We start from the raw sequence: 26650 nt of genomic DNA, 5'->3' as shown, positions 1-26650 counted from the left end.
CCTCCTTCACTGCTTATTTAGAGGGGAAATCCCTATTATGCACGTCTATTATGGACAGCCACACTCACCTGCTGTTCAGATGCTCAGCTTATGAGGGGCAGCCAATCAGAAGAAAGTTGGCCTTTGCGGGAAAGGAAGTAAAATGCCTTTGTTTTTACTGGACGAAGTTGCTATTCATCATCCACTACGCTTAAACTCTGAACATGCACAGATATCCCAGTTAGCTTTGTCTTACATGTGTCACAGTCATGACAGTTATCTACCAAGCAATCTAAATGACCTAAAAAGCACATCAAACGTCAAACTATCGTTATCAGATGCCCCACCATCACTTCAAAATCATAAAGGAAATTAACCTGTTTCTTTATGGGGAAAAGTAGGATCCAGGAGTTTTGGAGCTTGAGCAATACATAACACTAAAAAGACTCCTTTTTGTTCAGTTTGATACATTTTTAACACCCACCTTAAGGGCGTAAAAAGTCTGAAGAACAAGCAGAGATTATGCTTCACAAGCATCAAGGAGTAAAAAAAATCACTTAATTAAAAAGGAAGCCACAGGTAATCTGAGGGGTCACAACTGTAAAAATAAATAAAGAAAAATGACTCCATAAATAAGGAATTCTTGGATAACTTGAGGCAACTTGAGAATATTAAGAATATTGAGACTATAAAGAAGAAAGATGCTTCTGTGTTTCTGTGGTTCCTTTTAACTGTGGGGAAGAAAAAAGATTAAAAGAAAATCGAGCAATAGGAAGATTTCTCTGGTGGCTCGTGTGGATTTTGCCGTGTGTGGATTGTAAACGTGCGTCAACCCAAGATGAAGAAAATCCAGTAAATCCATACATGTCGATTGCCTGAGAAAAAAAAAACAAAGACACAAGCAGCAAGCCTTTTCTGCCCAGACACTTTTTTTAGTCTTTAGGCTTGGTTTGATGTGTGAAGTTCCTCCCTTTAACCTCTTCCTGCCAATAGTTTCACTCACAGCAGTGCAAATCCAAGTCAGCAGATTAGGGGTTGCGGGCTTGTGTACACATACATTTTCCTCTCATTCTTTATTTTGCTTCCGAACTTCCTCTCTCTCCTCAAACAGAACGAAGCGCCGAGGGGGGTTTGCGGAAAGAAAACAAACTGTGAAACTGTAACCTGTAGCCAAGGAAAACTAGCTGATGGGCTTTCCTCCCTAGTGCCTCGGCACACAGTGTAGCGATACAGTTTACCTGGCAGATACCTGCAGCTGGAGGCTGATGGTGCTGTCACGGCTGCTTTCTGTCCAGGTTTCAATCTCTGCAGCACTGTCCAAACACCTCTGCCTAAATCTGTACTAAATACATACAATATCCCTTCTTCTCATTAATTTCTCTTCATATAACCTCTCTCTACACTCCCTCCTTGTCAGCATTCTGTAGTTTAAAAAAAAGAGAGAAAAATATGATATAAAACATATGTTAGCTACTCATAATGAAAACTTTCCCCTTCTTTAAATGGACTGTTTCATAAGTGTACTGCTGTGTTCTGCTCTGAGGGCCTCCTGGGTGTGGGACTGCTGACCTGCTGAACCAAATGTACTGCCAAGTCGTTACCGTGAGAGAGCGAGGGAGAGCAGAGGGCAGGACACAGAACGGCGGCATGCCATCAGACACCCTGCCAGCCTTGGCTATAGTACCGATGCACTGACTGACCGGTGGGAAAAGACTAACTGCCATTGTTTGACTCGAGTGGTTTTAGAATTGAAAACAAGCAGGAAGAACCGAGAAAGGAAAATATATTCTTTCACACCTGCTTTCTCTCCATCATCCCCATTTCCCCAGTGAATCACGTCCCAGTCATTTCCCCTCTCTGGGAATCCTTACAGGTCACCTCACTAAAGTTTTAACTTTTAATTTCCAGTCCTACTCTTTTCTTTTTGCTTCCAGAGCCTGAACCTTCACCTCCCCTTCAATATTCATGAAGCTCTCCCTTCTTTTGCCAGTTTTATTTAATCTCAGTGAGCTCTTCTGAGAAGCCATGCTGAGTAAAATCTATAATTTCTCAGTTCCAGTATCATCATAAATGTATAACTGTGTATATTTTGCAGTTTTACAAAACAAAATACAATCATCGGTCTCAGTTTGGTTGGGAAATTATTCCAGAACTGTGATCAAACCAGGTATGAACGCCACAAACCGAACTTTTCCAGAACTCTTCAGTCTAAACTTCTGATAACGGTTTCTGGCACATTTTGATACTGCAGCTATCATTGCCTTCTATTTCATACTACTGATATAACCCAACACCATTGTTATCTGAGAGGAATGGTATAATGCATGGGTCCCCAATCCCGGTCCACGAGGGCCAGTGTCCCTGCAGGTTTTAGATGTGTCCTTGATCCATCACAGCTGATTTAAATGGATAAATTACCTTCTCAGCATTCTTGAAGTTCTCCAGAGGCCTGGTAATGAACTAATCATGTGATTCAGGTGTGTTGACCCAGTGTAAGATCTAAAACCTGCAGGGACACCGGCCCTCGTGGACTGGGATTGGGGACCCCTGGTATAATGGTTTGGGAATTATGGTTCACTCTCAGTTGCTCAGAACTGGATAAAGAAGATCGATATTACTCTCGTGTCTGTTGGTTAAAGTATGGATCTGGACCCAGGGGGTGTTCAGCTTGTAGTATTGGGCTAGGTCACAGGGGGAAAGCCCGGTTCTATCCAAAGGAAAAATACATGTCAACACCTCTGATACTCTCTAATTAACAATTTATATCTTTTTTCTGTGATTTTCATTAGATGGAAACATCACCTATTTAAATATGTTGCTCAAAGCATCTACCAAACCAGTTTTGGTAGATGCTCGATCTTTTTATATTTTATATTGTGCTTCCAAGCAGCCCAGATGTTCTTATAATTTTTTAAAATGTTTTTTCTTTGGACATTTTCAGTCCAGTTTTCTTTTGTTTGTGTGTTTGCTGAATCACTTAACACAGATCTATGATGAATTAAAACAAAAAAGACACCTAAATATCTGACCCTTCAGTTGATCCATCTACTTTTCAATTAAAGCTCATCAGAAATGGTCTCGGTGGAAGAATGGCAGTCCAGAAGTCTTTCTTAAGGTAGGGAAACAGGGAGAAAAGGCTGATAGATGCCAAATTACACAAGAACTGCTCTGAAAACAGATCTAATGGAGTGATTGGTAACAGCTTCATTTTTCAGTATAATGATCCCAAACGCACTGCAGTAAAAACATACCTGATAGAGAAACAGACACTACAACAGTATTAGTCATGTATTGGCCTCCCCAGAGCCCAAACCTCAACATTATTTAAGGAGTGTGGGATCATCATGACAGAAAACAGAACAAAAGGCAGCCAAAGACCAGCTTTGAATATCTTTCTACAAGCCTGGAGACTTATTCCTTCACACTACTTAAAGAAATGAGAAGAAAGCCTGGCAAAGAGAGTTGAATTCAGGCTGTGCTGAAAAATAAAGGTGGTCATCCCAAATATGGAGTCAAGATCATTAGACTTGCCAAAAATCTAGGCACCAGTTTAGCTCACTGGGATGAGCGGGCAACCACATGCTGTGTGGCAGAGAGTGGCAGGCCCAGTCTCGAGTCCGACCTGCGGCCCTTTGCTGCATGTCTTTCCTTTTCTCTCTTCCTCCGCTTTCCTGTCATTCTTCACTTCTCTATTCAAAAAGGCCAAAAATAAAGTATAATTTAAAAAGAAGAAGAATTGCACAAAATCTGCTTCTACGTCATCCTCTACTGCACCTATGCCCAGATTTCTTCTTCTCTTTTTTTTTAAAGGTCGAACACTTACCTAACTTACACTATCCAATCACTGTGTCACACATTGCTTCAACATGTTGCACGCTGATTGGATGCGAGTTGTGGGTGAAGGGAGGGTGTTGGGGCAGCACTCAGGAGAGGAGTACAGAAATGGAGAAAGCTCACAGTGCATTAGGGACAGCACGGTGCAATTCGTTCCATTGGCAGCACTTCAAAGAGGAAGAGGAGGGGGATAATCCACCCCAACATTAGCCCTTGGAATCTTCCACCACCAACATGCACACCCGCACACTCACACACAGACACACATACACACTTGTTCACAAAAGCAGCAGGCTGGAGGCTTTGGTCGTGGGGTCTGATTGGGTTGGGGTCTGGGGATGACGGGATGGAAGGATGGAGAGGATTTTTCAATTTGCCCGCAAATCAGAGATGATTGCAACACTATCTTCCACACAGACACATACATGCACTTAGAAACACAATGTCATGCACACAACACCTCCACAGAAAAATACCATATGCAACGAAAAAACAAAGCAAAGCAGGTGGACCACTTGAAAAACAGGTCAGCAATGGATGACAGAGCAGATACTTACAGGTGGTGTCGGCGTGAGAGATGGAAAAGTAAAAGGAGGAAGAAAAGTGAAGAAGACGGATGAAGTGAAAGAGAGCTTGTGTATCGACAGCCAGTGGCATCACAGCAGTGAGCTGTCAACACTCACTTGGCCAAAACGTGACCAATTGGAGATCAATCCTCCTCATGGGTGACTTGCCAGCAGCAATTCTAATCAATCCGACTTTCTCCGTTACACACTTGGGCAGTGGTCAAGCAGAACACTGCTAGATTTGGAGCTTGCCAGATTAAACACCTTCAGATCAACCTCACGTCTTGATCTGCAATCGCAGCGCAGCTTTCAGGCTATTAAATGCTGTTTTGAACATGCCTCAACAAAATGATCAGACACATTATTCTGCCTCATTTGCACAAAAACAATTTGAAAATTCAGACTTTGTGCCCCAACAACTCCACGGAAGCTTCTTAAAAACACAATAACATTGAGTTAAAGTCGCTATACTCAGGGTGTCTGTCCTAATATATAAAACAGAGTACTTATGGTGAAGTATGGTCAATAGCTACCAGGAGTTCCAACAATTCAACCAAGACTACATGAATTTAAGAGTTCAACTACTACAAGTTACAGCTCCAATACACCTGATTATTAATGGTGCTAAATGGAGGTGAGGTGATGGTGACACATTACTGTAGTTGCATATCAGCATCACTCAGTGTGAGCCTAGTTGAATCATAATAGTGAATAAGATGAAGCAAATAGTGTCAGATATTTGTCTCTAAGAGCTTAAGAAGAGCTTAAAAACAGCAAAGTTATTTTACATAATAAATCAGGAAAATAAATCACAAAATCCCCAAAACCAAAATGTCAGGGATCTAGAAGCTCATCTGTCACCACTCATAGGTTACTACAAAGTTTCCTTGTCATTTATTCGCTGTACTGCACAAACGAATGAGAATTCAAATTAATTGACAGTGACAAATGGGACTTTAACCTTGAGAACAATGTGGTTGAAGACCCATCAGATGATCACTGTGTGTCAGCTTAATTAAATTCTGACCAGTACTGTAAGAGGAGTACGGACAGCCTTGCCAGCACATGAGCCATCAGTCTTTCAGGCGCACGAACTGAAAAAAATAGGGATCAAATACAACTGTCACTTTCCCAGTGTTGCCGTAGCAGCAGCGTCTCAACAGAACGCTGAACGGTGCCGAGCAGAGTGATACCAAAACCTCTCACGGTCTACAGTATGTACAGCATTTTATTTTTACTAAGAGCTGACTTTGGACTCCTGGAGGTTTCTACCTGGAGTTTGTCCTTCCCACTGTCACCAAGTTCTTGCTCATAGGGTTCATCTGGGTTTTTATCTGTATTATCACAGGGTCTTTCCTTCGTAATATAAAGAGCGCTGAGGCATCTGCTGTGGTGACTTGGCGCTTTATAAATAAAATCAGTCTCTCTATTATTCCTAATGTTTTTTGTTTGATAAAAGAAGGCATATGGAACATTAAAAATCACAGAAAAATGACCTTTTTATTTGTCTGTGAAGGTTCTCAGTCATCCAGGTCATCGTAGTCAAAGGAGCTTGCAAAGAAAAGCGTCTGGACTTCTTTAAGTTACTTGAAGACGTTTCACCTCTCATCCGAGAAGCTTCTTTAGTTCTAAGGTCAAATGGTGGAGAGTCCCAGATATAAACCTAGTGGGAGTGACCCCCCACAGAGGGACAAAAGGACCCCTTGATGATCCTCTAATCGCCTGAGCCAAGGTGTGAAACTGGGTGTGGGTCCCAATCAGCCAGGGGTTCAGGTGAGCTCATTGTGAAACCTGGCCCCACCCTATCATGCGAATTCCTGAGGTCAGATGGCCCAGGATGTGAGTGGGTGTTAAGGCGTATGGGGGGCGTCCCTCTGCGGGGTGATACTCCCACTAGGTTTATATCTGGGACTTTCCACCATTTGACCTTAGAACTGAAGAAGCTTCTCGGATGAGAGGTGAAACATCTTCAAGCAACTTAAAGAAGTCCAAACGCTTTTCTTTGCAAGCTCCTTTGACGACCTTTTTATTTACATTTCTGTATTAAGTGAAAGCCAAATGATGTTCCCCATAAATCTGCAATATTTGGATGTAATATTCAAGCTAAATCCAACATGTGTTCATGGATTGCTTTAAATCCACCACGTGTTTGCATTTTTCACAAATAGGACGCAGTTGCCTCGAACACTGAGGTACACGTAGGCACCATCTTTACATACTCTGAGTAAATAAGCTGTTTCAACTGTTATTTCCTACTGACTGCTTCGCTGTTTTGTGACAGAATGAAGAGAGTTAACTTTTGAAAGCTGAAGTGGTATGGTTCACTTCTACAACACACACACACACACACACATCAATAATGGGTGGTCAGGAGGGAGAAGAGTTATGGAGTCCATGGACACACTGACTGGTTGAGAGGTTAGAAAACTGCAACAATCAATAAACCCTGACCACCAGAGACCACTGCGGTGTGGCTACAGTTACACAATTCTCTACACATCTGTAGAGTGGTCTTCCAATCACAGAAAATAGTGTACATCGACAGTGATTTGCACAGCTACAGAATATCTAAGTATAGCAAGGGCTTTCAGTTATTTGGCTCACCCAAATAAAAAGTGACCTACATAAAAAAGTTCAGCCCACTGTTTAGAAATGACAACCTGGCTCTGTGGGAAGTGATTTGTGATTCCATTATTTTAAGTTAAGAGGTGGAGGAATTATCATCTAAAAGCCAAATTAACACCGTGGGACGCTGGACAAAGCACGCTGATCCCGTGGTCTAATCAGCACTGAACTTAAGTCCACTGGTCTTACCACCTGAGGCTAAATGAGAAAAACTAAGGAGCAATTAACAAAAAAAAAAATCTCCAATTATCTCTTGTGTTTGTATTTGAACTCTTTTAGTTTTGTACAGAAAGGTCATTTGGTTAATATGGAGCCACCTAATTACCAAAAGGTTTTCTTACTATGAACGAAATTAAATCAACCAAGCTGAACAAAACCAAGGCACCTTAGACTCTGCTGACAGAAATATCCAGGGGTTAAGAATCTCTCTGCAGTGAACATTTTTGGTAATTTATTACGTGAAGGTAAGCAGATATAATAAGATTTTTTTTTCATTGTGGGAATGATATAAACAGTTGTCTAAATGTAAAAAAAAAACCAGAGGACTCCTGCCGCATGTCCTTAGCGAACCGCATTTACGTGTATCCCCCTAAATTTTGGCCGCAGTAGATGTTTGGCTGCTCGCTGTAATTTAGATCCTGTATAGTTTGCAGGGTCAGAAAGAGGTTTTGAGAGCACTGCAGCCGCAGCAGAGAATGCCAATGTACTAACAGAGCTCTGGAGTGAGGTTTTGAAGATGGGCACAACTAATTCAAGAAACCAGGCAAAAAAATGAAAATATTAGTGCGCATTCTGCAGCCAAATGCAAGCTCTGATACTGAAATCAGCAGGGGAATATTTCAGCATTCAGAAATAACCTCAACTCTTAGCAGCTACAGTTACAAACTACAAGCTGCAAAGATTTCATGTAGATAATGATAAGTTTTGTGTTTTATTTAAATGTTAAGGAACATTGTGTCGGGCAGGGCAAAAAAAAAAAACTTCCATAACCTCCTTTCTCCATAAATAGATCAACAAGTTTCTCATTGCACCAAGATACTGCTAACCCTCCAAAATGTGATCAATCCAGTTACAACAGCTACTATGAATGCAACACAACATGCAGCACGAATCTCAACTACCCTTTGAAATTTCTTCACCTGAGAGATGGGCCAGGCTTCCATTAGATCTTTCAATTTTCTCATCCACAGACACCTTTAATTAGAGTTAGCAGTTAAAGCTTCAAAAGCCTCCCTAAACTTCTGCTTCCACAACCACAGAAGCCGGAAAAGTATTCTTCGCCGGGTTTAAAGCCTCCAGTACAATTAATGCCCATTAGCTCGCTCTTACGTTAGGACACTTGGTCTACCTGAACTCATCAACAATCAAGGTGTAGATGTAGCACACTCCCAAAAATCACACCATGCGTTCAGTTCTAAAAATTGACAGTATCATGAAATTTACCATATTTGATTACTGATGTCATTTGGGCCAAGCTAGAAACCATCTGAGGTGCCTCAGTAAAAGTAGGGAGTCGCTGCGGAGCACCTTTTCTGGTATCCACCAACAAACTCCAGATCAAAGCCTTTCTCTCCATGGCACGGCAGCTGCACAAGCATTACCATCTCTTTCTCTGGGGAATAACAAACTGTTTCCAAGCAGGGGGCTCAGGAGCATCACAAAACGAACCCACAGGCTCTCAGAAAAATGAAAACGAAAAACGTCTGAACCAATTTCCACTATAGAGCTGACTTTCCACTTCCCGAGGGACTTTACACTATGTAATGTATGCTATTCCTGTGCTCCGGGTCACTTGAGACTGAATTTTCTGTGAAGTTTTTTTCTCCAAGTCAGAAGAGTGGGAGAGACACGGCAAACAAATAAACAAACAAACAAATCTGAGGAAATTCCGAGAGTGCCTCGCTGACTTTTTACATGAAGTAACTAATCTGTCACAATGATCACAGATCATAGAAAAAACAAATGAATTCTCCACAGTTGGTGAATTTTCACTTACATTTCCAACACTTGGCTATCAGTCAGTCACTCATTATATCCCTGAGTCATTTCATTACCCCGTCATCCTTTGAGCCATTCATTCATTTAACATCAATATTCATGAGAGCAAAAATCAACTTCATATGATACTGTCAATGATCTTTTTAATTAACATTCGGAAAAATGTAAATTAACTCGGAAATTATATCAGCGATACAGGGATGGATCAAGCACCGAGCACGAATATTCACACATGTTCGAAACACACACACACACCGAACACACACGAACAGAAAGAAATGATCCCAGAATAAAGCACTCTGCAAAGAAACAAGTTTTCTTTGGCTTCATACCAAACAAACATCGAAACAACGTCTGCATCTGATTGTCCAACTCACTCTTTCCAGGTCTTGTCGGAGGTGTGTGAAGAGTTTGAGGCGTCTGTAGAGGACGTCCTGCTCCTGTTGGGCCAGGTTGTCCACCTCGTCTCTCTTTAAGGTCACCAGAGGTCGATTAAAGTTGGCCTTCCTCTTCAGCTTCCAGAACTGATATAAGTAGTCCACCTTAAAACGTAGACACACATTTACCTGTTACGCTATCATAATGTTCGCATCGCTGCCATGTTTGATTTCAATTCAAGTCAAAGATGGCAGCGAGAAATTTCATGGAGTTAAAAATCAGTGCGAGCATCTGGTCAATGAAGGTGCTGTGTGCGCAGGTCACATGGAAGGCCACTGTACTGTGCTTTCAGACTATTTCCTTTTTTGTTGTTTTTAATTGTGAATTAGAGGCACTGAAGCATTATAATGTGAAATTCTAGAGCACATTTTTGCAGGAGATTTATTTCAAAAAGTCATCCAGCTTTGGAAACTTTATAGTCATATTAAACTTCAATAATTTTCTCAAATTAAGGATCAAATACTTGGATATTCTTTGTGATTTTAAAGTCAAAGAAAAACTTTACAAAGGTCTCACAAAATTACAAAATACACATATAGTCACATAGAGAAGAAAGGACTCTCTACTGTCCTGTGAAAAACTAGGTGCACCATTACAGCCTCAATACTGTAGGAATTTTTTTAATTAAATAGCCACCAGGTGCTGCTAATCAAATACACCTGATAAACTGATCATCACCAAGTGTGAGCAATGCTATAAACACTGAAGTTTTGGTAGTTTGCTGGTCAGGAATGGGGATCCTCACAAAATCAGCCCAAAGCATATCTTAAGTTTGCAAAATTGCATCCGAAAAACACCAGAAGACGTCTGGAACAATGTCCTTAGGACAGATGAGACCAAAGTAGAGATGTTTGTCCATGATGTATAACGCAAACACAAACACCAACTGTCAGGCATGGTGGTGGTGGGGTGATGATTCGGGCTTGTTCTGCAGCCATTCAGTTGACCAGAAACTCCTCTGTACACCAAAGTAGGGCTGTGCGATATGACCAAAATCTCATATCCCGATATAAGAATTCTATCGTCCCGATAACGATATAAATCACAAAAATTTAACATTTTCTGTCAATTCTGTGAATCTCGGGCAGCTCGACTTGCGTGAAGTGTTTCCAACTGCGCGTCCTTTACCCGGAGTCGAGTGTTTTAACCGATGCATGAAACTATACATTTTTAGACTTAAGTTGTAACGGCCGAGAAATTTCATGGAGTTTCTTTGTATTTATTACACGGCGTGCTGCGGGGAAAAGCCTGTTCTAACGTTTGAGTCTAAGGTTTATTTCTTAGCACCCGGCGGCTCTTTTTTCTTCTCATCCGTAAATAATCTGCTCTTTCATGTGATTCAGTTTATTTTGAAAAGTCTCAACAGGATCTTGAGCTTTATTGTGAAAGGTTTATGTGGAACATAAACAAGCGGACGATGAAAAAATATTGCCGTAAACAGTTTATTTTGCGACACCACGAAACAAACGATAGCGTAAAATGAAACGACAGATGTTTTTATATCGTCATCCGATATATATCGTTATATCGAACAGCTCTACACCAAAGTACTTTAGAGTAAAGTGTGAGTCCATCTGTCTGACAGCTAAAGCATTGCTGAAATTCTGTCATGTAACAAGTAAATGAACTTAAGCACAGCAGCAAACCTACAACTGTCTGAAAATAAGAAGAATCACCGTGTTGCAATGACCCTAACCTGATTGAAATGCTGTGGTGGGACCTTAAGAGAGGTGTGCACACATGGAGTGTGAACTGTTTTTAAAGAAATGTGGGCCAAAATTCCTCCACAACAGTTTGAGAGGCTGATAAAGTCATACAGAAAATAATTACTTGAAGTTACTGACGCTAAAAGTTGTTCGACCTCACCGAGTTTTTCACAGGGCTGTATAGAGTCCTGTGACAACTTCATTTTTCCCATGATTGTAGACGTGACATTTTTCTTTTGTTAAAAATCCCCATTCATATTCACATTTGAAGGATCAACCTTTTACACCAATGAAAATAAAACAGGACTGCACACATTAAAGAAGTGCAGCACTACGAAAAACGTTTCACTCGTGATCTGAGTAAGCAATGACTCTTCAAAGTCTGGGTATTTGACAACATGGCTACAATCGCAAGTATTTCATTAGTGTATCCAACTACAATGAATACCTCTATTAGATCATACACTGCAGACAAGACACAAAGCACACTGAGGCACTGTGGTGTAATGTGGTTGCCCCAACCTTGCCAAGAAAAGTGAAGCGGTTCTTTGACAACACAACAATATTTTCTCATAGATTTGTGACCTTAACCAGGCAATACCTGATTTTTTTCCTCTCTCTCTCAGCTCTATTATAATTTTAAAACCCAAAATGGCCCTGAAGTGTTGACTCAGTATCAAAAATTCTTTTTATAAAAAAGAACTCTTTCAAATCCATGGTTTAGCTTTCCTAGTAAAAAAAATAAAAAATAAAACACTTTCCAGCAGCAGCGTCCATGTTTGGAAAGCAGAACAGAGCATGGTCTAAACAAATACCTGTAACTCATCATGCGGTCTACGAATACCTATGAATGGGGAACACTTGAGCCAGTGTGCTAAATCGAGGCAAGTACATGATTAGTCTTCTCATATTTCTATAATTTTATACTCTTAACACAAACACATTTTTCCGACTAGGCAATGTTCTCCCAGATTTCATCAATCAATAGGAGCCTTCAGCTTTTTGTTCTTTGGACAGAAACGGCACTTCCTAACAGCTTCATGCTTCGGTGAATCGGGCGTTCTGAAATGCTCTGCTGCACGTCGCTGCTGTACTGAGCAGTCACAGTATCTGCATACTTGCTCCCTCTTAGCAGGAACAAGCGCTGCTATTATGAGCTCTCTCATCAGTGAGTTTTTTCAGCCACTCATCTTGTTGACCATGTCTGTGCACTTCGTGCCTATACCTGAGTCACTACCTAGAAGAGCAGGTATTTTTTGATACACATACAGGCGTACCTATCCTATCGCAACGAGTGTTTAACCTCATTTCTTATAACTTAATGAGAAGCTGTAGGGTCCTAGCTTAACACACCTGGGAGACGGGTAGCCCCAGGTTTTCGGCAACCTCCCTGGGTTCCACGAGTCGGTAAAACTCATCCTCCAGCTCCTGAAGCTTCTGCTTCCTCTGGCTCACTTTTTCTCTCTCCAGTTGGTCGCGCTCAGCCCGCTCCGACGCCGACACTGAAACCAGGTGCGATACCGACCTCTGCGCCGGATCGCTGCTGCCATTTGTCTCGTTTTGCTGGTCCTGCCAAAGCTCGGAGGTGAGACCGGGGGCGGCCCACTCGGGTCTGGCTCCACCGTGTGCTCCGTTGGCGGTGGAAGCGGTGACGTGATTGCCGTTGCTCATTCCGCTTGAGCTGAAGGTGCTGTTGGTGTTTGTACTGGTGTTGCTGTGCTCCAGGCAGAAGGACTTGAAGCGCACCTCGTCGTTCTCGGCCAAGATGGTCTTCATCTCCAGGCCGTGATCGAAGGCGCAGGTCACATGGAAGGCCACAATACAGGAGGGCATGGAGCACTGGGAGCAGGGACAGAGAGGGAATTGAGTTAAGGGACACAGCAATAAAAAAAAATGTCTTCATGTTCTCAGACATTTTGTCAAACCTGTTTGTTTTAAGCTGTCATTTTCGGTTCATTTATTGCGTTATCAAGGTTCCAGAACAAGTGCAGCAAAGCAGAAAGACAGACCAAGTCACAACAAACACAGCTTTCCCATTTCTGCTGACATTCTGGTAACTTGGGATATGTTTCAATATGTGTGTGAGTGCATGTTTCTCAGTGCTATCCATTACAGGTCATACTAAGAGCTGACCTCCCACTGAGTCCCTCCAGGCATGCTACGATTTTGTGTGTGTGTGTGTGAGAAAGCGAGAACCCTTGTGACTGTACTGGTGTCACTGCTGCATGCACATTTTTTTAGTATGTGTGAGTGTGTGTGTAGATCTGCACTTATCAAAGTAGTTCAGGATTCGGCAGGAGGCTCGTTGGTGACTCTCTGCACTGCAGTGCATGATAAAAAAAAAACCTCACTGATCCGACCGACTCAACCATCTGGAAAACAACTTTTCTACAAATGTCTCTTCTCTCTCCCTTTATTTCTCTTATCCTTATTTGGCTTTTATGCTTCATAAAAACTTTCTAAAAAGCTTTAAAAAGTTTTAATTGGAACTACTTCCTACCAAAGAAACAGTCCAGTCCTAACTGGCGTTGGGCTTTTCGGCATTTCCAAATGTGGTTTGTACGATGAGGCAAAAAAGGAGACATAACTGGCTAGCATATTCTTTTTTGCTTGAACTTCGGGTTGGCTTTGGACTGTGCTGCGGTCTTCTCTACTGTCACACTAAAGTAGGTCATCATCAGCCCGAACACCAATCTATCACTACAACCTTCAGCAGCACATGGAAAAGTGTGCGACTGTAATCTCAGGTATGCTGAGAGATCCAGATGAACCCACTCTCATTTCATCTTTTATGGACTTAATATTAGAGCCTATTTGTGTGTGGGAGGATTAACAGAGATATCCTGCATTAAACTTACATGATTTGTGAAACAGCATGTGAATCCATGTGAAACCGCAAACTGACTAATGGAGACCTCCTATGTGTGTTATTCCCCAATGTGGATAATGATGATAGACTCCTTGCTTTAATTGGCTCAATATGTCAAGTTGTACAGTCACTGTTATATATTTTAGTCTTTTGAGCACGACAAGCTTGGTTTTTATTGAAAACTGCCTGCAAATACCACATTTTCACCAGTTCTTTCCCTAACGTTACCAGATACATTATCAGAGAGATTATGAGGGAGATTTACCACTCAAACAAACCCCGTTAGAAATCTATAGGGAAGTGCTATAACAGCAAATATGAACACTACTGATTGCAAACAGTCAATCAACAACAAAATGAGAAAACATAAACCTACTGTGTTATTGTGCTAATGCAGATGACCCTAGAAGTTCAAAAGGTGTGGCAGCCTGTACACTGGGGGAAATACAGTGAAGTGAAAAAGTGTTTGCCCCCTTCCCGATTTCTTAAAACACAAGTTAATTACAGTTTATAAATGAATTATTATTATTACAATGATAAACACCTTCATTTAGAAAATGCATTTTGTGTTTACTTGTGTTTTCTCTAATATTATATTTGTCTGATGATCTGAAACATTTAAGTGTGACACGTATACAAAAACTAAAAATAAATCAGGGGACAAACACTTTTTCAAACCACTGTAAGTATCTGATCCCCTGCTAAAATTTTTAAGTTTGCCAAGAAACACCACTGTTAACAGCATTGGTAATGTACATGCCTGCCTAAGTTTGCCACTGAAAATCTAAATGATTCAGAGAAAGTGCAGGAGAAAGTGTTGTGGTCAGATGAAAGTAAAATCGAGCTTTCTGGCATCAACTCAACCTGCCATGTTTGGAAAAAGAGAAATTCCAAGTATGACAAAAAGAACACTATCCTCACAGGTGTTTTTCTGCTAAGGGTACAGGATGACTTCACCACATTAAAGGGCCAATGGATGCGGTCATGTCCTACTAAATGTTGGACGAGAACGTCCCTCCCCAAGTCAAAACACTTAGAATACCAATTATTTCCCCCACTGTATATCTACTCATTATCGTGGTAAAGATGCAAGCGTGCCTAGTGTTGTTTCTCGGCTTATGTATGATGTGGCACAGCAGAACACTTGTGCTATGGTGAAGAAAGTCCATAAACACCTAAACAGTTGGAAACACTGATATAGCATATATTGCGTAACTTTGTGCATAGCATACACGCCTTTTGTAGATGACAAAAAAAAGAAACCTTATTTTAGGGTAAAATCACCAAACTATTTCATTGTTTATCAGATTAGACAGTTTTATATTCTGGTAACCACTGGAATTCACGTTATATCTCTCCCCGTTTATTTGACTCGGGGCTTTATGATAACTGATAATTGCCCATCTTAGTTACAAATGGAGTAAGCGTTTACCACAGCTGCCACTTTGTTACCAAGATGGTTGTTGAGTGGCAAATTTTCTCCTAAAACTTTGACAATGTATCCAAGATATTGTGTCCAATAGATAACAACATTCTACCCATAAAGTTTATTTCACAGCACTTGTTTAAGTCCCACTTCATATTGTGCATATATTTTATATGAATTTTACCTTTATTGACGAAAAACAAATGATTTCCATATTTTTTTCACTATGGGACTGTATCAGGTCTGATATAGCGATCACGTTTATGAAATCTGTTTTTGATGTGCAGCAGTCTGAAATGACTGCATATGCACAAGCATAAGCATGTGAACATTCTGCAGTATTACCATTTTGTCTTCTTGGCAACACCTGCTAGATTTTACCATATATATATATTTTTAATATCCATATTTTCTTTCCATGACCTGATTATCTTGACTCATCAGGCTTAACTCAATCCATCCATTTTGTGTCAAAGAAGAGTGAAGTGGCACATCATTGTATGCGATCAACAAACACAGCCTGGGTTAACAAAGACAGTGGATAACTATCCATTATTTTTAACTGGGGTTTTAGGTGTTTTTCAAGCTAGCTAATGCAAAGAAACCTTGGCTCTAATGGATTTTGCACAGCCCTCAAATCATTATGACAGTTTGGTTGGCTTTTCAGTGTACATTCTCGTGTTTAAAGAGTTTAATTTGTCCTTTATTGTTTTTTAAGGTAAAACTAAATGGCTTTTCTCTGTCATAAGAAGCTTTGACCAATGAGTTAGCTGCCAGATGTGGGTTTAGAAGGCAGCTGTTTTCCTCCACCCCATCGGAGTGGAGCTGCAACCACGTTTTCTCCTCCCCTTCAGGTCACCTGCTGATCATCAGAGCAATCAACTGCTGAACAAAAAGACCAGCGCAGCAATCCACACTCCGCCAGATTATGAGCTCACCCGACGTGGTGAAGAGGCTAATCTTGTTTTTATTTGCTTTTTCTTATGATCTGTTTCTCATGTAATTCTGTGCCTTTTCTCCTCGTCTCCACTAAGCCAGCCAGCCCCGGATCTCACATCCATGTGCAACCACTCACCTCTCACGAATGCCACTTCTTCTGCTGCTACTTGAGATCATTACTCACCTGCTGGATCACCGCTGCCACTCTTCGGAGCCTTCCCACGCTCCACCCTTCACCAGCTTCCTTGCGGGCTCAAAACCTCTCCCTTTTGGCACCCTCCCCTGGCCCGACTACCTCGGATTTCAAGTAAGGTTTTCTCACAATAATCCTCTGGACAACATTGCCTAACTCACCTCCTCCTCCTCCTTCTCTGCACTGTCTAACTTGTCCTCTTGTCTCACAGATCTTACCCTCGCTACCTGCCTTCGCTCCTCATGCCTGCCTCTCTCTCCTGTTAATTGCATTCATATGTTCAGCTGAGCTCAGCCTTGTATTTAAATAAAGTTTGTTTCTATGTTTACGTTTCTTTAAAGTGAGTAAGAGCTCATTTAAGTTAGTTCATGTGCAATGTCTCTAAGCGAATAAAGAATCTCAAAATGCACTCTACTTCTCTCCGTCTTGCCCGGGTCCCGCACTTGAGTCCTACACTCACTGTTTACTAAAGCTTGACAGTTTCACCTGATGCACAGATAAATCACCAAGAAAATAAAGCCAGTGATGAAGAAACAGAAGGTGTGATCCAATAATCACATGCTTAGCCTGTGTAAGACACCCCAATAAATACAACATCCTGATAAAACGTGGAGTTACGGTCAAAGGTCTCCACTGTAAACCCATTTTTTTTATTACCAACCAAATGTCAGATTGAGACCACTGCAGCTGCTCTCACTTTTTCGGTGGCAAAAGGTTGAACACAGCGTGGAGTTGGCTAAATGTGTTGTTTGGTATGAGCCAAGTCATCGGAGGAAAAAAAAAAGAAAAAGAAAAAAATACTCATCTGGCCTTTTCGACTGCACCTGCTCTGTTCTGGCAGGGATTCATTAATAATGTTTTTATCAGTGCCCACACTGCTGCCGGCTACTTCTGTTTGTGAAGAAAACATGTTTCTCTAAAATAATCTTTGCAAGACTTAACTGAGAAAAACCCCCCGACATTATTCAGACTGAGGTTTGTTCATACTTTACTCTGGAACATTTTTTAACTTGTGTATCAACTTGCGATTTATCAACATTTCCTTGACCTGAAAAATTCTGGATTTGTTTCCTCTCTTTTTTTGTTGCACATGTATTTGGTACAAACCAACCAGAAAAATCAATGAAGCAACTTCCCATCTTTTTCATCTTTAGGTTTAGCCGATTTTCTATCACTCTCCATAATTAATTTTAAACAAATCTATCCATTCGTTATATTACCACAAATTCAATTCGGGGTCATGCAGGCACTGGAGCTTATAGACTTACATTGGACCCTTAGCAAATTTAGAGTCACCAATTAACCTAACATGCAATCTTTTGCATCGTGGAAGGAAGCAGGAGTACCCAGAGGGAGCATAAACAGGCAAACTCCACAGAGAAAGGCTGTGAGGCGGCAGTGCTAACCACTGCACCATTTTCCCACCCAAAAACCAGAAAGGGGCAGAGATTAGAGAGAAGCTTGGACCTACAGTAACTAATCAGTGTGATCACTTGAGAGATCTCAAGCATCTTCCTTATATGTCAATCAATCGTCAATATAGTCAATTGTATCAATAACAATACTAGTATTGTAGCGCGATAGGATCAATAGTTTGTTCCTATCCTCCAAGTTCAGAATGTAGCCCACTGAATCGTGTTAAATTGTTTTCTTTTTTGAAAATGAAAAAATATACCTCAAACATGCACTATGAAAACTGTCATAACCCTTTTGTGTTTCCCAATACATCTATTTTATTTTTGACCTAAAGCAAATTTAAACAACAGAAGTTGATCCAAAGTGCTTTAGAGCAGGCAAATTTCCTCCAAAAAGCCCAGTTTCAAAATACATAAAAGGTTGATTGGTGTGCTTTGTAACCGTGGAAAGTAAAAAAAACTGTGATTTAAGGGTCACATCTCTTAAATCTCTACTACATAAGTTGCTTTTATAAGTTGAAAGCATAAGTATTGTTCTTCGCAATACTAGCCCTGTATTTACTTGGTATCCCTTCAATAACAAAATGTGCAGCACTGCACAGGACTAGACTTTAAAACAAAGTTCTGTATGTTTAAACAGAATTCAGCTCCAATCCTATGATATTCCAACATCTGAGCTGCTGGATGTCCACCGCTTGATATGGGAATAACCAGAGTCATAATAAAGCAAATTAAATTCTTACGACATATTTTCAAGACCTTTTTCTATTCACTTAATCCATCTAGCACACTTAGAGCTACAACAATCTCATTATTAAAAGCTGTACACAGAATCTCTTTTACATATACAGTACAGGTGGCACTGGTTGACCTTCTAGTGCACAGATCTTCAGTAGAATACTAATTAAGAGACTCTTAACTCAGAACGTCCTGGCTAATGGTTGTTAGATATGTATACTTTGTTATGAGCGCTTGAGATGCTTGTTAGTAGCTCAGCATGAAAAGAGACAGGACAAGGTGTCATTAGACGAAGGCTTCAAAAAGTGGATTTCACTGTTGGAAGTGGTGCCGAAGTGAAGAACACTCAAGGCTGAAGCTGTCTGACCTACTCAACATTAAAAACACACAGATATCAGTGGTAACACATGCTTTGTGCTTTAATGTCTGCTATAGTGTGAATACATTGTCCTGCAATTGATCTACAATGATTGTATCACAAATCACAGCAAACACTTAAATCGGAAAAATAGATTAAAAGAAATTTTCTCTCCTGGACTGAAACTTTTCGAGGCGGAAAAATATTTCTTATTTCCGACTTTTCTCCACAACGTGGTTTACAAAGAACTCCTGCTGCTGTGCAGAAAAGCATCTCAACTGATTAGCAAGTATGTTTGTACAGCAGTCTGCTTTCAGCTATGGAAACAGGAGAGTGAGACTCTCCCTACGGACGACTCCAACTCAGGGGGTTCGCTGATAGTCTACAGCAGGGATACACTGTCAGGAAACACCCTCGCCGATGCGCAAACGCACACACGCGTTCGTATCCAGTACATACATCTGGGATGTGCATATGCTGCAAGCAAATGCAAAAGCATTGCAATGCTTTAGGATTGCGGTTCACCTTAAGGGCACTTTTGAAGCTAAATCATGCACAGGCTAATGTCTGTGAAGTGGGTTAGTGTAAGTGTGTCAGCAGGGGCTGTGTTTGCATACTAAGCAGTCGCTTCAAACACATCCACATTGCCTATCAGGAAACTAAAAACTACAATAATTTGATGAGAGAAATGCTGTGTTTGGAGCATGCTGTGCTCATTTTGTGTCTTTTTACCTGCAAGGCTTCATTAATAAATTCATGGATCAGTGTTTCACCCTTTGTAATAAATATTACACATAGTGGAAACCTTCACATATCCACAAACCACCTCTGGCTGATGTACAGCATGCATGCAGGCTGCATGATAATTTAAAAAGAGGAAACTTGTTGCTGTTGAAATCACACCCTCACTTATCTTGGTTTAACATGTTTGCAAACTGGTAGTTGAGATTTAGCAACCAGAGAAGGAAAAGAAGCAAAAACTGAAACCCATAATCTGGAGCACTGTAGAACCTGTGGACGTTTTGAATGCTGCTTGTGTTTCTTTTGTTTTTGGGGTTTTTCTTTTAACATTTGAAGACAATGAGATAGACGGGCAAAGCACTGATAATATACCTGAATGCAGGTCCCTGTGTGCTCTCGACACAGGCTGCAGGACAGAGCCCAGCGGCTGGCGGGGATATGGGACACCTTGGTAATGGGCTCCATCTTCTCTGGACAGCCTATACTCACCTAAGGAGGAAAACAAAACAGTTAGTAAGAAACAAACATAGAAAGCACAACAACACTGATGAGACTCATCTTACTCTAAATTCTTTTTAAAAAAATCTCACTTAATAATTAGGCAAAGTGCCAAACATATTTTGGTTGCAGCTTCTCAAATGTTGGAATATGCAGCTTTTTTTGGGATAAGTTAATATTCATCTGCGATGGTCATACAGGCAACTGAGGCTGAAAGACTCTTGGTGCATCTGGGGGCTTCCCATGATGTGTTCCTTTTCACTCCCTCTATTTTTATACACCACTTTGCATTTCATCATTGGCTATTATTAATCTCTGGCTGTCTTTCACTTCTCTTTTCTCCCCTCAACCCCAACTAGTCGCGGCAGACGGCTGCCCCTCTCTGAGCCTTGCTTTGCTGGTGGTTTCTTCCTCTTAGGAGGGAGTTTTTCTTTCCGTCTGTCGCCAAGCGCTTGCTCATATGGGGTCGTCTGATTGTTCAGATTTTTTTATGTACTATTGCAGGATCTTTACCTTAAAAAAAAAAAAAGCAAAAGCTTCTTGAAGCAACTGTGATTTGGCGCCATATAAAGTATTAATAAAATACAACATTTGAAGTTACAACATAATTATCATCTTCTTAAATATATTTAACACCTCAGCTACGCAACTTCTTCAGTTTCTGATTAAAGTAACCTCCCTAAACGCATCCTATGAATGACAGTTTACACCCTAATTTAGCTTGAATAACTTCACCTGTTTTCCAATTTCCAAAACTGTCCTCGGACCCAGAGCAGAGACACATGTGCTTCTTGGAAAAAGGTTACTGTAAAGCTCTGTGTGACTTCCTCTTTGAGCAGTTCATTCAGAACAGCTTTGGCCCCAGACCTCCCTGCACCAAATACAACCAAGAAGTCATTGACTTGTGCCAACCAGCCATGCAGAAAAGAAGTGAAGAGCACTCATCACCAAAGCGCTGTTTCTTCCTTCCTTCCTTCCTCTGCTGCCTATTTCTTTACAAAAAAGGAAAAAAAACAACATTCCACTTCTTTCACATCCACTTCTTGTCATATTTGAGGCACGGCCTTCTCTCCTTGTCCTTCACGCTTGTATTAACAAGCTGACAACTGATTTCCGCAGGTCACGCCTCCCCCCCATCATCCACTCGTCCTTCTATCTGATTTTCTTTCCTCCTCTCATCTGCTCAACCACAGAACAAACCAATGGCCTCTGCTCTTTCTGTTATTATCGATGTCTTTTGTACAACACACTCACACAGTTGATGCGGGGGTCAATTTTCACTCCATTGAGAATGTCAATAGAAAGTGCAATTCTGACTATGATGCCACAGCCATCACTGTCAACGCGCACTTCTTTTATGCAGCTGATATAAGAGCCGGTAGATAAGAAAAGGATTTCCACTTTTTGAATGGTACAGTTAATTGATTGAATTGTTCACAACCGTGATTCCCACGCGCACACACACACACACACATACGCAGAAGTTGCACTTCACATTTCAAAGCAGACAGATGAAAAAAGGGACAAAATCTAAAATCGCTTTAGAGGAAATCACTGTGTTAAATAAAAAGCCTTCTTAAAAGAGGGGCTCTTCCTCTTTGAGATTGAGTGTGTGTGTTTGTGTGTCTATGTGTAACTATGAGGGGTGAAAAGCTGTTTAAAGAGAGACCTTTCTCTAGGAGCTGAAGGCAGGCATAAGGCAGCTATGCACAGCTCTGGAGAGGCTGTATCATTTGAAGGCACACACACCCATACAAAAACAAACACACATACACTATAAATGTAAAACACACTTACACACAGTTTTTTCCACCACATATTCAGAACAAATCTACCAACTAGTAGCATGAAGCACATACATCTGAGCCCACACAAGGACAAGAGCACAAAACACACACACACAGCACAGACATGCAAATTAACCCCCTCCGCCATGGTAGGAAGAGAAAACAAAAGCGAATGGAGCAACGAAAACAATTAGCCCAATCAAGGGTGACAGAAGGCAATTAGGAGGAAAAGGTTTGAGGTGCCAAAAGCCACTCTATTATTGAGAGAAATGTGCTGGTGAAGTGTGCCGCTGAATAGTCGCAAGAAATATGACTGGCTGTCTTAAAGGTGTGCAAGGCTCGAAGCGCATCCACGAACCTTCTGAAATGAGGGGGCTCCGTTTGGGGCTTTCAGATGAGCGACGGTGACAAAAGATGTCATCAAGAAACGTCAAGACGAAATGAGCGGCTGCTGGGAGAAGCACGCTTGACAGCCAGGTTCCTCGGGAATCATTATGCATTCTTCAGATTGTAAAGAGGAAGGTGTTGACTGGTATTTTAAACATTTACTCTAAACAAGTGGTGGAAACAAGTAACAGGTGCAAATGCTTCTCAAAATCTTCCACCAAAGACTTTTTTGAGTCTAATTGCAAAGCAAAGGCCTCACCGTAAAACCACAGCGATGCGCTACATTGCCAAAAGTATTCACTCAGGCATCCGAATCATTGAATTCAACTCCGGTCATTTCCACGGCCACAGGTGTATAACATGCAGCACCTGGACGTGCAGACTACTTTTACAAATATTAGTGAACGAATGGGTTGCTCACAGGACTTACCTGTCCAACAAGTCCAGTCATGCAGTTTCCTTGCTACTAAATATTCCACAGTCAACTGTTAGTGGAAGTGGAAGTGACTTGAAGCCATGAAGTGGTAGGCTATGTAAAGTTACAGCTCAGTGTCAGCAAATGCTGAGGCAAATAGTGCGCAAAGGTCGCCGACTTTCTGCACAGTCAGTTGCTACTGATCTACAAAACTCATGTGACCTTCAGATTTGCTGAAGACCAGCGCAGAGAGAGCTTCATGGAGTGGAGTGTAATCCAAGCCTTACAGAACCAAGCGCAATGCAAAGCATCAGATGCAGTGGTGTAAACCACACCGCCACTGGACTATAGAGCAGTGGAGACGTTCTCTGGATGGACATCACGCTTCTTCATCTGGTAATCCAATGGAAGAGTCTGGGTTTGGCAGTTGTCTGACTGCAATGTGCAAAGTACAAAGTTTGGTGGAGGAAGTATCACAGTGTGGGGCTGTTTTTCAGGAGTTCGGCTTGCCTTCTTAATGCTTTACCATACCACGACATTTTGAACAATTTCATCCTCCCAACATTGTGGGAACAATTCTGTGAAGCCAACAATGCCTAAAAGCGAATGTAGAAAAGGTTACACTTCCAGGGATGTATTAAAAATTCATTAACATGCTGGCTGCAATTTTAAGATTGCACAAAGAAACCAATCAGTATCTGACTGTATGTGACCACCTCTGTGTCTTTCTCTCAGTGTCTCACCTCAGGGATCCATAAGGCACAGCTGACGTGGACCCACTTGGTTCCACTGCGGGTGGGCTTGAGTGCCCCCCCTCTCTTGGGGCAGAGCAGACATTTTGGCTGGACCCCGAGAGCGCAGGTCCGACACAGCCAGTTCCCCTGGGGTACCTTCAGGATGCCGTAACACGCCTGCAACAGGGAAAGAAATAAAAAAGGAAAGTTATGACAGGTCTTAATGCGAAAGCTGCATAACGATGGTTCTGAATTTACATAGGTTACCAACCATGACGTAACATGCAAGCCAATTTATTCTGGCTAACCAATTCTACCTACAAAGTCTTTGTGCCAAGCTAACCAGCCAATAGCTGTAACTTTTTATGCAGTGGACAGATTGCTAGCCTTGCTAATAAGAGAATGGAAAACTACGTCAAATCACCATAAATAAAAAGTTCATTAAAGACCTATTAGTACACTGAAGCACATTAACATACACCCCATGTAAACCATTAGGTGTATATTAAAAGTTGTATTCCATATACTCTGTGTTGGCAAAAAGATGACTGACAGTCAGCTTTTCAAGCCAACCTAAAAACAGTGAATTTTGTTTTGTTTTTGTTGTGATTGAGCACATAAGTGGTGCCGCAGCTGATCCGGTTCACAATCCATTAAGTTTTCTTGTTGTCGGTTGCACAAACTAATGAGAATTACAAGCTGCTGAAAAGTTAAGAACGCTCTCAAGCAGTTATATGGTGGACACATTCATCTCGACATGACTGCTGCAATACAATCACTCGGCCATAAAAAGCATGAAAATGTGTAAACGCATCAGGATGTCACAGCACTGACCATATTACTGATGTCAGCATAATGGTTAATGGACTGGTACTTATAGAGCACTTTTCTATTCCTTTTTACTACAAGCTTCATTCACTCATTCACACAAGTGCCTGTTCCTATGCCTAAGCCCTTTTAATCTAACATCACACACCAACGGACAAATCAGAGGGCTTTTAGTTTGAGCACAGTTTGGGTGGAGACCAATAAGGTCATCAGTGTGCGAAGTAGCAACAATAAAATCATTAGGAAAGACTAAAAACCTAAATAACTTGCTTTAAATGGGGAATGGCCACATAGACTTTATTTTGTTTTTTAAAGCACAGCTGGGTTTTGTATGATCAGAGCTCCACCCAATTCCCCTTCCGCTATCACAGAGGGGTGCCATGGAAGTCTTTCATGCCAGCATAACAGCATGCTTATATGTTTCTGATAAGATCCAGTCCCCAGGGTTAGAAACAAAGTGTTATTTTATTGTCAGACATTATTTACTCCTTCATTGTTAGAAAGGGTCTACTGTGGCAAGCGAAGCATACGTAATGCCTCTTTTTCTACCACTATCCCTATCACCTCAGATCTATCATATCAAAGCATTACTCCTTTAGTTGAGCCTCAAATGAAATTTAGACGCCCCAAATCCCAGACCATCACGAGGGAAGGACACATCATATTTCATATAACTGAAAAGGCAGAACACACATTCATATTAGACTTAGAGGATGATAAAACAACAGAGACAGAGAGAAAAAACAAACAACCTTCAAGGAAATGAAACACGAAAGTCTCAGTCTTTGTTAAAAGCAATTAAGGGACTCTATTGATGAAATGATTTTATTGATCAAACAAAGAACCTCAGCAAGCATGGCCCGTGTTTCACCTACCGAGCGTTGGGGAGACCACTTTACCAGGGAAGGAACAGACGATGCTGGTTAGTGAAAAAAAAGCAATATTACTTAATACTGCTGGGAGCAACCTTTTCTTTCACCGCCTGCTACAATTTGTTTCCATGACACCTTAACTTTTGGCTCGTACCTATTTTTACTCAACAAATACTACTAGGAAAACACCAGAGGCTCCTAAGAGTAATGTTTTGATGACTTGATCCAAAAGTTATTTATGCCCCGCGTTCTTGAAATATGTGCATGAGGGCACACATGCAAGGAAGAGGTGATGAAATATACGCTTATGCCAAAAACCTGCCCCCCTCCCCTCACCCCCAACCGGTTGCAGAAGATGGCAGCAACTCCCTGAGCCTGGTTGTGCTGGAGGTTTCTTCCTGTTAAGTTTTTCCTTCCTAGCGTCCTTACCTTTCAGTCTAAGCACCTTGAGCCGACTGCTGTTATTTGGTGCAATATAAAGAAAATGGAATTGAAAAAAAAAAGAAAAGAATTGGACTTGAATGGAAATAGCGTGCTTTCAAACATGCTAAGGTGAGAAAAACCGAGATATTTTATATATTGCTGTGCTTCTTTATGAACAGTAAGAGCAGCCACGCAAAGCTGTTATGAAATGGAGTAAAAATGCGTTATATTTAAGATGATTCATATTTCCTCCTGTTTCACAGTCTGGCTTTTGATTTCATATGCAGAAAAAAATTCTTTATAGTTCTGAAAAATGAGAGGAGACTTAACCTCCAGATTCTGATTGCTAATTTTTGTCTGATAGTGGGAAACCGAGCAGGTTTTGTTTGAAATATCAAAAGCACTGAGCTCAGGATGTTTTTCCTAAACTTGAATACTCATTATAAAATCCTCATGCAACTTAAAGGAAACATTTTTTTTAACTTGGATTTTTCTTTCGATTTTAAATAAAATTCAGCTGAGGTGGAGGCGGAGGTGGACACAAGGTCGTCTGGTTGGGAGTAAAGCCCAGACTTGAGGCTGTTTTCGACATTGAAGCGCGGCTCGCAAGGTCAACTGCCAGTCCCGGGCGGCCGCAGCCTCCACCACAGGCGGTCTGCTGTTGCAAACGAGAGGCTAAGGTGGGTTTCTGAGGTTTACCTACGGAAACTTTGTCAGGAATTTCAAATCTTTGAATTATCTTGGCTCAGACTGAACTTTGCAGAGCTTTAAGTTGGGGGTCACGACACACAGCTGTCAAATAAAAGGTGAGAGTTGAATTTGTAACGCAAGAAAAAAAAGAAAGGCAGTTAGTGCAACACAGTAACTGTTTTAACACGATT

General features: G+C 41.2%; 1 protein-coding gene across 3 annotated transcripts in view; it reads right to left on the bottom strand.

Moving 5' to 3' along the window:
* jade2 (jade family PHD finger 2) overlaps nucleotides 1–26650 on the bottom strand; it is a 226894-nt gene that overhangs the window by 70822 nt on the left and 129422 nt on the right. For all 3 annotated transcript variants that reach the window (XM_085421111.1, XM_085421112.1, XM_085421113.1), the window contains exons 7-10: nucleotides 23656–23823; nucleotides 20198–20314; nucleotides 12500–12985; nucleotides 9380–9544 (exon numbers count right to left, since the gene is read on the bottom strand). In XM_085421111.1, the coding sequence (XP_085277237.1) occupies nucleotides 9380–9544; nucleotides 12500–12985; nucleotides 20198–20314; nucleotides 23656–23823 (936 nt within the window). The remainder of the gene's footprint in view (nucleotides 1–9379; nucleotides 9545–12499; nucleotides 12986–20197; nucleotides 20315–23655; nucleotides 23824–26650) is intronic.

Source organism: Rhamphochromis longiceps, linkage group LG10 (assembly GCF_057381845.1).
Source record: "Rhamphochromis longiceps isolate RC_006_pf linkage group LG10, R_longiceps_female_GT1.1, whole genome shotgun sequence".
In the NCBI taxonomy this organism is placed as follows: Eukaryota; Metazoa; Chordata; class Actinopteri; order Cichliformes; family Cichlidae; genus Rhamphochromis; species Rhamphochromis longiceps.
The sequence above is the reverse complement of the archived record's forward strand: the minus strand, read 5'-3'. Positions and strand labels throughout refer to the sequence as shown.